A 12,233-nucleotide genomic window follows, 5' to 3' on the forward strand; every position below is an offset into this window, starting at 1 on the left:
GATAACTTTCTTTTAGAATCTGGCTTCTCTAGGTGTCATTCTGACAATACTGTCTACACCAAGAAAGTGGGCAAGTCTCTTATCATTCTTGTTCTTTATGTTGATGATCTTATCTTGACTGGTAGTGATCCCAACCTTATAAACCATGTGAAGTCTAGCCTTAAAAGGAAGTTTGAAATGACAGACTTAGGACACTTACATTATTTTCTCGGTCTTCAAGTCTTGCAATCCAAGGAAGGTATTTCCCTTTCTCAATCCAAGTATGCCTGTGATATTCTACGCCATTTTCACATGGAAGACTGTAAGCCAGCCCCTTCTCCCTTTCAGTCTGGAGTCAAACTTTCAGTCACTTGTACTTCTCCTGAAGTTGATGCTACCTTATACCGTCAACTTGTAGAAAACTTTTGTATCTAACCCATACTCGTCCTGACCTTTCCTTTGCTGTTGGCCTTGTTGCTCGGTTTATGCAAAACCCATGTGAAAGTCATTGGAAAGCAGCGAAAAGAATACTTCGTTATGTTCGAGGTACAGTTCAGTTTGGGATTCATTACAGTGCCGAAGCATCTCCTCTATTGGTTGGTTTCACTGATTCCGATTGGGCTAGTGACCCTGATGATCGTAAGTCTACTGCAGGTTATGTGTTCACTCTTGGTTCAGGACCTATTACATGGGCTTGCAAGAAACAAGGTGCCATTTCTCTTTCTTCAGCAGAAGCAGAGTATCGCAGTGCCGTAGAAGCTAGTAAGGAAGCCTTGTGGCTTCATCAGATCCTGTCAGAGTTTGGCTTTCAGCAGCAGCATCCGACTACACTTTGGTGTGATAATCAAAGTGCCATTCAACTATGCAAAGATCCAGTCCAACATCAGCGCAGCAAACACATTGAACTGCACATGCACTTCATCAGAAAGCTCATTCATGACCATGTTTTTGAAGTGCAATATTGTACAACAGATGATCAAGTTGCAGACATCTTTACAAAGGCTCTCACAGAGGCAAAGTTCACTAAACTTCGATTTATGGTTGGAGTTCAGGAAGTTGTCACTAAGGGGGGATAGGCTCTAGTGCCTCCTTCCTTCTCCTATTGTGTCATATTTGTAAATCCTTCAATCCTATCCCAAGTTGTTCTTAAGGGGGGATGTTAGGATATTCCGACACATAGGAAATAGTTAAGTACAACTTGGTCTAGTATAGAGTTAGGTAAAGTGTGTTTTTTTACTATGTACATTTTGTAACTTACAACCCGACGATCACTATATGTAGTGATCCGACAGTTCATTCTCTCCTCGGTATTACCGACACTTGATCGGTGGCTTAACACCCGATTGGTCCATGATCTCTATTTAAAGAGCATGGAGGGTCATTTGTAGGTTAACCGTTCATGAGAGAATCTTATGTAAATTTTCATTCTTTTATTAATAAATTGCCGAAGTGGCCGCGTTGGCTCAGGCCGTGGACTGTTTCCCTCTTTGAGGGTTTTAACCACGTCAAAAGTACTGGTGCATTGATCTGCGATCTGTTTGTGAGCGGTGTCCTTTGGTGTTCTGTCTAAGGAACTTACCCTGTAAATTCCTACATATCCGGAGACAGATATTCTGACAAATCAACAGCCAGATGAACAATCCTATAGTGTCTGCGACTGTTCCTTGTGCTAGACAACAAAAGCTGCTCCACGCACTCCTCTGGAACTACGTCACCCTCTCTTGGCGAATCAATTTGCCCCACATACTTCCTCAGCGCAGCCTCTGAATCCCTTTGCGTCAACTGCTTCAGCCTCTATGGCCTCTACGTCAGCTTCTTTGGCCCTCTGCGTCCTCTGCATCCTCTACGCTGGCCTCCTTAGCCTCTGCGTCAACCCTTGTTGCATCTGTGTCAACCTTCCTAGGCTCTACGCTGCCTCTTCTGACACTCTGTTGCCTCTTTGATATGTATTCTTCAGCGTCCTGCCGAGCTGCCCCTAACTGCAACTGATCACTTGTTCGATTTCCTCAGCAAACCTTGCCCCAGAAAATTGAACTAACTGATCTCTCTTGGTATCTTGGTGTATCTCCAACTGACCCTCAAGCCTCCTCTTATATTTTTCCTATTGACGATTCAACAACCAAGATTAAGTCTCTAATCAACGACTAAGATTAGAATTGGCTTGATCCTCGTCACTTAGAACTTTCTCACCCATTTTATATTAATACATATTAATATTTTTATTTTCCTAAGTTTAGACTTAGGAACCCATTAAAAATATTAATTATTTTAATATCTCTTCATCAGGGTGGAATTTCTCCAAATGATTTCTGGTTCTTGGAGTTCTCATGTGCCTTGGCCTCTCCACCAAATTTCATGGCTATAGCACATCTGATGCTACCAAAAATCAACAACAAGGAGCAAACATGCTATTCAACCGAGAAATATATGTAATATTCAATCCAAGAATGTAAACTAACAAGAAGATGACAAGCAATTGCTAATCTTCTCCTTTGGACAACAATGTCCATATTAAGGCCTAAGCTACAAACTTAAAGCAATGAAATGAAAACACAAGGCTATCTCATGAAGAGCTGAGAAAACTGCGCCATTTACAAGATCCTGAGCCTCCAAAGTCTTCTTTTATTATAAAAAATAGAACAATTACAAAACAACACTTCCCCAAGCTCTCAAGCTTCAATACTAGCTTGTTCAAGAGAGGGAGCTTCAATTTATAGAGAATGTAAGGAGATTGTTGGGCATTGGATAATTCAACACTCCCCATGTGTTTCACGACATGTGCTTAACCGCCTCTCGAGGATCTGTTAACTCTGGCGATGCGTTCATTTACTAACACCTATGGGTTTTAGTGTAACGATAATCGTGATTCCAACAAGTGGTATTAGAGACAAAGGTCTCGAGTTCGAAAAACCCCCGACTCATGTTTGCGGGGAGATTGTTGAGCATTGGATAATCCAACACTCCTCGTGTGTTTTACAACATGTACTTAACTGCCTCTTGAGGATCTGTTAACTCTGGTGATGCACTTGTTTACTAACACCCACGGGTTTTGGTGCGACAACAATCGTGATTCCAACAAAGATCTCAAGAATTTGATGATCCCAATGAAGAGAGATGAGCTCACAAGTGGCATGATGACAATCCCAAGGCATCTTGAGCTCTCCAAGCATGGCAGCGTATCTCATGAAGGGGCAGCCAAGTGTGCCATGCATACAACTCAAGTGGGCAACGTAGGCTCCTCAAGGAAATGTGTGGGACGAGAGTGGGAGTAGTCTAGAAGTGACTGCCTCTTAAACTTGTAGTTCTCCCACTTAAACGCAGCTTCATTTATGACCCCAACTCGGCCCTCTTTCAATGGGCCAACTCAGCCCTAAACCAAGGAGACAACTTGCACTAATTAGCACATAACTCAGTCCCTCTATGGCAGCCAATTCGACTTGCCACTTGGCATTATACTTGTTGTTCAACTCCTTATGTGTTTAATCACTTCTCTTAAGTGATTGAGAGAGTGAGTTGACTAAAAGCATGTTCCCCACAGGTTCTCAATTTATTTAATCCTGAATTTTTCTTATCTTTTTCTCACTTTTATGAGTAAAAGTGAATTTTCATGGGGAAAAATTAATATTTTCCACCCCAAAGTGGGCACTAGGGCAATGTTGGTGCTCTAAGCATGAAAATCAGGTACTCACGTGCCATATGAACCTTCCTAGCACCACTTTTTTATTTGTTAGATACAATTTAATTAAAAATTCCGACTTCGTGGGAAATTTTTAATTTATTAAAATTTCCTAGAAAAACCTAATGCAATTCTATGACACTGTGGATAATGCCTAGCATGGTAATATACATTGACCCTAGACTTAGAAAACGCACTCAAGGCCTAGTTACTAATCACACTCTAGCTTTGGAGGATGTGAGTGAAAAAACTCAATTAATTATTTCTCATTGAAAAGTGGAAAATAATTAATTAAGTGAAAAAAACACTAGTGACATTCTTAGTAACTAGGTCCCAAGGGTCTAAGTCTGTTACATAAGTTCATCATGCTAGTGACATTGTTTACAATTCCCCCACGGGAGTGTGGAATTTGCATAGAGAGAGAAGATGGAAGAAAAAAGAAGAGAGAGAGAAAAGGGGCAAAATCTGTCTGGCTGGACTTATGAATTTCAAAAAAATTCTCTGGCGTCTTGTCCATTGGGCAATGGGGTCTCCATTCCCTGCTAGGTACATCTGAGCAGCTAACACTGCCACTACGAGATTAGGATCATCACCGTTCACTACTTTTGGTAATACATTATTGGAGATTAGGAAATTACAAGAAGCCCACATTATATATATGATTTCGTTATAAGTTAACATTGTTTATATATATATATAACTTCTATTTTCTAGAGAGGCTATATTGACAATATATATACTTGAATTTAATGGTGAACTTTATCAAAGGGTTTTGCCTAGTTTATTTTCTCATGAGTTTCATTGTTGTTGAATTTGAACATGAACATGGACCAGGTGACTATCGATAGCACCACATCAAAGACAAAAGCGATGGTCAAATAGTCAACATAAGTATTTATTTCTCCATTTTTAGCTGCATATTCCATCATGTCCAACTGGGAATGCCTATTGGCAGCATCAGGGACCTGTCTACCCTCCTGCCAAGTTGTTCTTCCTACTCATGGATGTCTTTAGAATTTCTGGGGTCATTGAGAACCATCGACCCATATTTCTAGCGAAAAACAATGCACCCCCAATCAGATATCTGGTCCTGCTATTTCATTTCTTCAGTCATGGCTTCATGCAACTGCTGGCCAGCTACCAAAGGGAATATGAATGAGGTCCAACAAGAAGTTAAAGTTTGTCACAGAAAAATTGCTGAACTATAGGCAGGGATGGAGGAAAAGGCATCAAATGCCTTCCTCACAAAAGACAGCATTGCAAATTGTGTGTTGGCCTTCAATTCCAGCAAATATCTGAGAAATGAGATCATAGTTTATTAAAATAATCTACATGCCAAAGACAAGGAAAACAAGGAGCCTTTGGTGATTTGACTCGCGTGGATAGAATCTGAGGGGATTTGGGAAACATCTGGAACAAACTAGAGGAGTTGGCCCAGTTTATCCAGAGACAAACTGCCAAGGATATCTCCTTTGCTACTAATTGGAAGGTGTTGTAGATGGAACTACAAGGAGCCATGCAAATCAATCTGGATGAATCATCTGCCTTTGGGTAATTAATATGTTTGAACTTTGCATACACCAGTTTTTCACGAGGTCAATTCATTCTGCAATACTCTTGGAGGTGGTTTAGTAGAAAGTCGAAAATAATGTTGTTCCTCACTGTATGCTGTTTCATTCAGTCCAGCTAGATGAAATAAATAATTCTATCAGAAAGAGATGGATCCTTGTCATACAAGTATAGTCGCAGCATTTTCATCAAACAAAAATTTAACCGTTTCTATCAGATGAAAAGATACAGTATGAATCCAGATGCCTACGTATCTGTAATCTCTCACTAAATTCTCCTCCAAGCTCATAGGCTTCCTATGTCTTTATTCAAACTATTATCATTTACAAAATATTTACAGCCCCATACAATTTTTTATTCTAATTGTCTGTTACAGCAGTTAATAAAAAATAATAGCATCACAGTCAACAGTTAGCATACATGATACACTCAATCCCAGTTACATAGATGTCCATAATTATTTATGGACAGCAAAAGAAACCCAAAGAATATAAAGATAGACTACAATTTGGATCCTTTCAGAGGGCTGTTAATATTATTATAGAATTCTGCAAAATTTATTTTGAATGGTGTCAAATTAGTACAATCCAAAGAAAAAATTGAGAATGACATCATTTAAAACACGTAAAACATCCTCCAGGAGCAAGTGTTCATACTCTTCTAAATGTCAATACAGCCATCCAACTACAACATGGGAACAAGCTTCACTAACCATCTGTTGCATATTTGTCCTTGGTCCTTTTCCAAGCACAAGCAACCGGACTTCTTAAGCATTAAAGCACCTAGAGACCAAAAAAATTGCAGTGCCTCATGCTATGTATTGTTAAAACTTAAAAGTCTTCATTTACATTGCCTAGCAACAAAACTTCAAAATCTCTGGCTGAATTGTTAGTAAGTTAATCATGCTGATGTGGATGTCACATCATCTGCACACGGAATGTCCACTGTTGGCATAGCAAGCGTCTTCTTCACATTCTCAGGCTTTGGTGATCTGTTTCGGTGGAGAGCATTCAATTCTTCCATGGGAATATTGAACTGCATCATCGGTACACATACAGATTATTGCAAAGAAAATTCCAATGCTACAGAGTCCAATATATCTTGTACAATAACTACTGTAACCTAAGTTCAGATCTACCCTTAGATTTGTACTACCTAAAATCTCCACAACGTGAGCATAAAATAAAATTGAATCAGCTGCCCTGCATTTATAGCACCTAGAGACAAAAAAAAATCTACTATAACCTAAGTCCATATCTTGTATAAAATCTACTGTAACCTAAGTTCATATCTACCCTCATATTTTGTGCTCCCTAATATGCATCTCCACAACGGGGGCATTTAATAAAATTGGATCAACTCCAATTTTGAGACTTCGTTGAACATATTCATATACTAGCTTTGCAGTCAAATGAAGATTGGAAATTTAAACTTCATATAAAGTCCACAATCAAGATAAAAAGGAAGAAATTTTAAGTCCCTTAGATCTGTAAAACAGCCAAATGGGATTCCCAAGTATATTATTAGTATGATTATGGAGTGCACAAGGCATATACAATTTCGACCTTGGATCATAACATCATAATAAAATAGGCTGATTCGTTAGCTGTAAGTATAGGAAGTGAGATGGAAAATATGATACCGGTTGTAATCCAACAGAATATGATCACGAGAGAGCATGAGTAGGAAAAGTGCAAGAATCAAAAGAAATTCCAAACATGAAACACTGAACTGCAATATCATTTTTTCAATCTTTACATATTTGCAAATTTGAAATCTATGCTTTTAAAGAGGTTTAAACTTAAATTTCATTCTATTGGCATCATCACAATTTCTGAGCATGGTGAATATATCATTAAAAAAGAACTATTTTCAAAAGCACTAGATGCTATCCACTTTCATGAAAGACTCAACTGGACCAATGAAAGAGACTATCTGATTCTCATGTATTCAAAATAGACAATTTAGAAGGCCTAATTATGATCTTCTGTTTATCATAATAATTGGAAAACGAGGAGAATCATTCAGCATTTGTGCAAGGCTGGCATTTATCAGGGGCTCCCCTCCAAAGTCAGGTTGGCAAAGAGTGGGCTACATAACGGTCTTTGTCCAGTTTGCCAATGCTCCAAGACAGTGAAGAACATCTTCTGGGAGTGTCAGTTTGCAAAGAGTGGCTGGAAGTACATCCAAGATCCATTTCCCTTCAGTGAAGGATCCATTGGAAGGAAACCCCATTGGTTAATTCCTCTTTCATTGGGATTTGGTGTTGCCTGAGGATCTCTGCTCTGTATACCCTCTGAAAGCTCAGTTGAAGATCGGTTTTTGATAATGAGATCAGTTCTTTGACTGCTTCTGTACCATCTGGCAGGATAAAGTACATATGCAGTTGTTGGCCAAAGGTCCTTTGCTGATTAAGGATGTGAAGTCTCTAGATGAAGTAGCTTATTCTCATTTTATTTCTGCTTTAGTAGCATTGAGGAAGAGGATATAACGTCCATTATATATACCCTTTCACTTTTGATTTACTGAAGTAAATAATTTTCTGTAATAGGATGTATTTTTCAAAAAGAAGAAAAAAAGATACCACTTAAATTATTTCCAGTGCATGTATGTAATGAGAGTAACTCCATGAATTTCTACTGGATGAAACAAAACTAGTATAAGAAATATCATGTAAAGATAATATGCTATGCATGGGAGATTAAGAATAATGCATATTCTATGGTTTTTACAGCTTACAAACACAAAGTATTCAATTGATTGTTATTTTCATTTTAATCAATCTCATCAATTTACCCTAAAATTTGCCTTCTGAAAGAAAATTAGTCAATCATCTGTCTCTGCACTAACCTTATAAGCACAGCCTGTGATGCATGCATTGTAACATTCCTGTTAGCAAAGGAAAATCAGATAATGGATCAGTGACTGCAATAGGAAGTTGAAGATGTAAGTCTATCTTAACTTTAAATTGCACAGATATAAGCAGAAACCAAAAGAATTACCAAACAAAAAAAACACTGTAAAGAAAGAAATAAAAGGGACATAGAGGAAAAATAAAAGGGGGTAGTTTGGGGCTGTCCTCATAGGTGATGGCCGACCATACCCAACAATACATTTTAAGAAACCAATTCATTTTAGAAAAAAGGCTCATTCAAACCCCGGGAATAGGAAAAATCAAACATGAAATCGATACCATTAATGTACTTCTGCGAGTAGACATTTAGTATTTATTACTTTCACATTGATCAATGATAACGGCTCACCTTATTTGTGTTGTTTTCTCTTGGGCTTGAGACCATCCCTGGGATAAATTATTAACCATTTCAACCAAAAGATGCACACCAAATATGGGTTTTCATTCAAGCAAAATTCTGTTAGGAAGGTACCAGTGTCATTATTTGCCCGTTAATGGGGAATGCTTGTAAAACTATTACTGAATTAAGATAAGTCTTGTTTCTCATCACTGGCACTGCCAGGTAATGACATGAAAAGATGGGCACTGAATATCAAGATTATACAATTGTTCTCTGGACTAAAAAAATTGAGATATTTTGAATATTTTTATTTCCCTTTGTGCAATAGATTGATATATGCATGTGTATAGATCATAGTTTTAAAAAACGGAACCGGTGACCAGACTGGTCCACCAATCAAACTAGGTTTCAAACCGGAACCGGTCAGATCTCAATGAACCTATCTTTAAAAATATACATGAAATAATTAGTTTTTAATGAAAAAAAAAATATTTTTAAGATTTAAAACCATGAGCCCAAACCAATGGAGATAAAATATGCAGAGTTTGCTCATCTATATACTAGGTAAAGGTGAATATATCAAATTGGCACCAAGTGCAATAAATATAAGAAACAGAATCAATGAGGCTCTAAATGGCCTCTAGAGTCAAAAAACAATGTTATAAGCTATGGGGTCACTGGCCTACTACAAGTCTACATATCAGTGATAAGCGTGATCACTCCTCATCGTGATCAAGCTCATCACCACTACTAGACAAGATCATCAACATGAGCTACATAAATCATCTGGCTGAGTGTTTGAAGACACCTAAAACGCCTCTGCAACCTTAGCAGTAGTGGTAGTAGTAGCAGCTGAAATAGACATCAAAACTACAAATCACTGATCAACATGATCACTCATGATCATCATTGATTCAATGCAACTAAAAATGGGATTATCAGCAAGAGATACATAAACATCATCTCGCTCAAAGTCTTCAGACTTGGAATTCTCAACCTTATAATATGATAGAAATTGATAAAGTTTAACATTCCTAACAAGTGATTTTGGTTTGAGTGAAGGGTTCATCTCCTCAACCTTATAATGTGGTAGAAAAAGCTTAGCATCCCTAACCAATTATTTTCCTTTGAGTGAAGGGTACATTCTTGATAAGGCCATGGTAGAGGAGTTCAACAATCAATACCACCAACATCAACAAAGTTCAAAAATCAATGCCACCAACATCAAGGTTCTTAAAGGGCTTCATGCTCTTGATCAAATGCCAATCTCATACCCTCATGCATGATAAAATCAAATGGAAACATTGCAAACCCCCAAACCATGAAATCCTGAAAACCATTAAGTCTACTGAATTTTGAGTGAACTCTAAAATTCTAGTTTGTCCATATGAAATCCAATGAGGTCAAAAGTTAAAACCACTCTCAAACAGCCTGAGTCATTTCATGGTAATGTTAAAAATTTAAGTAAATAGATGAAAATGAAAAATAAAGGAAATGTCACTTTTACTTGCCATTACCATTGATTGCTATTGTTGCTAGGGTTGATATGTGTGAGGCAAATGAGAAGGGAGGCATCTTTTTCTTGGAGCGGTTGTTTTTGGAGGGAAACAACCCCAAATTTCCCTCAAAACAACATCAAAACTCACAAAACTGCATTCTGTGGGGTCCGTAGCTGGCCTAGCAATAAACCGACCGGTTTATGGGAAAACCGACCGGTTCTTTCATAAACCAGCCAGTTTATAGCCGGTCAGACCAAAAAACTAGTGCGTCACTCAGAAAACCGGGTTTTTCAACCGATTTGATGGCCAGGGCTAATGAACCGGCCAGTTTGACCGGTTTTCCGTTCAGACCAACCGATTTTGAAAACTATGGTATAGATAGATAGACAGATAGGGAATAGAAGCCATACCTTCTACCAGCATAACAACTTTCTGAAGAACTGTAACAAACACTACAAACTTCATAAGTTGGTGAACTCTCATACCCATGCAACCTTGATAGCATTTCAGCTTCTCTTGTAAAAATATAATTTTTGGCCCAGCACTGCTACTTGCTAAAGAGGAATTAATTCAAAATTAATGTTAGGTTGCTCTTGCCCATGCAATCTTGCTGTTCAGTGTTTTATTGAGCTATTGTGGCCTCATATCGTTTTGCTTGATGGTATTTCATGCACTCTCCAGCTAGCAAATTTGCTTTCAACATTCTAGGAAGTTCAGAATCTGTCTCGCCCTCTTCACATCACAAGATATACCAACATACCATTGGTTGTTCGATAAATCCCCATGTACATTGAACATGTACCTCCTCAAACAATGGTTCCCCTTTGTTGTCTAGACTCTATACCCACACACATTCAGATTACAAAGGATCCAAGTTGTTGATTATCTCCTAAAGAAATTTAAACAGTAGGATGCAACAAGCTACTCGAAACATCTTCATATGTGGAGTGCCCAATTTTATATGACTTCCCCATCTTCAGCTATTTTGAATTTCCAGCTGTCATGATGTAATATTCCCAATTTTTGTGCATGCAAAAATAACTAAGGAGTTTTGACAATTTTTGGCGATATTAAATAAATAAAAAAAGAGAATATTGTTTTGTGGGAGGAAGGCAGAAAAATATTAGTTTATGGAGAATGGCGGCAAAATAATATTTTAATGGAGAATGGAAGAAAATCATTATTTTATTGGAGAATGGCGGCAAAATAATATTTTATTGAGAAAGGAGGCAAATGATTATTTTATTCAATATGACAGCAAAAAGTCTCCTAGTGGAAAATGGGCCCCACCAATAAAGTAATGGGGGAAAAGGAGAATCTAGAAACTAGAAGGAGGCTCCATGGAGAATTATAAATAGAAGAGAGACTCAATTGCAAATCATTCTATTCTATCTATCTCATTGACAATTGAAAGGAGCTCAAGCGAGTTCAAAGGTTTCAAGCGAAACTCAAGCTAATTTCAGTGTACTTTGAGTTGCCACCCTAGTTAGCTATTTGGGGAAGATTAACTCAGATCTCCCATTAGAGCTTATTGGTTTGGTTGATTGAATCTTCTCTTCAGATTTGATGAGAATTTTATTTTCTTTGTGATTCACTTGCAAGGTTATTCATTTATCCATCTAGACGTCGAGTTGATTAGTCTTCTCCAAAGAGGTCAAATACCCTTCTCCAAGCAGGCCGAAGTCTGAGTTAAATTCACCCATCACCAAGGTCGATTTTGCCTAGTGCCAAGAGAACGAGTTGAGCCAAGAGCAAAGCATATGATTTCTGAGGCTGAGTGGAAATTTAGTTATTAAGAGACTGAGTTATCTGGTCTTTTTCTCAGCCGAATTCAACTTCAAACCAGGTCAAGTTTCCCAACCCACGAGCTGGGTATCTATGTCACTCCAAGGTTGCGTGTGATACACGTAAAGAAGGGGTCGAGTTCTGGTAATAGTGGGTCAAGCTTGTCATTTGCTGAGTGCTGGGTGTGGTGTCTCCTTGTGGGGACCAATTTTCAGTCTTTTAAGAGCATAATACCTTCTATTGCTGGTCGTGAGCATTGTGGGACGTTATCCCTGATTTCTGTGATCGAGTTGACTCAAGAAGTGCGTGTTAAAGGGGCCTATGCATCAGTTGGGAAAGTTACATAAACCTTATGACTGTTGAACGTATTCTGAAGTGTATTGTATGGCTGTAGTAGAGGATAAAGGCAGGTGAACGTTGGTCCATATACCTGTAGAATGCAGTGGTGATGCAACATCAAAAGCTAGAATG

At 38.2% G+C, this 12,233-nt stretch overlaps 1 protein-coding gene across 1 annotated transcript in view; it reads right to left on the minus strand.

Moving 5' to 3' along the window:
• Nucleotides 1-5,759: 5,759 nt before the first annotated feature.
• LOC149188933 (defensin-like protein) overlaps nucleotides 5,760-12,233 on the minus strand; it is a 170,550-nt gene continuing 164,076 nt past the window's right edge. The window contains exons 4-5 of the mRNA XM_089411731.1: nucleotides 8,075-8,113; nucleotides 5,760-6,259 (exon numbers count right to left, since the gene is read on the minus strand). Of these exons, the coding sequence (XP_089267857.1) occupies nucleotides 6,125-6,259; nucleotides 8,075-8,113 (174 nt within the window). The 3' untranslated portion in view covers nucleotides 5,760-6,124. The remainder of the gene's footprint in view (nucleotides 6,260-8,074; nucleotides 8,114-12,233) is intronic.

This window comes from Pinus tabuliformis, chromosome 3_1 (genome assembly GCF_031772625.1).
Source record: "Pinus tabuliformis cultivar Carrire ecotype Pingquan chromosome 3_1, CPIR1, whole genome shotgun sequence".
NCBI classification, from domain to species: Eukaryota; Viridiplantae; Streptophyta; class Pinopsida; order Pinales; family Pinaceae; genus Pinus; species Pinus tabuliformis.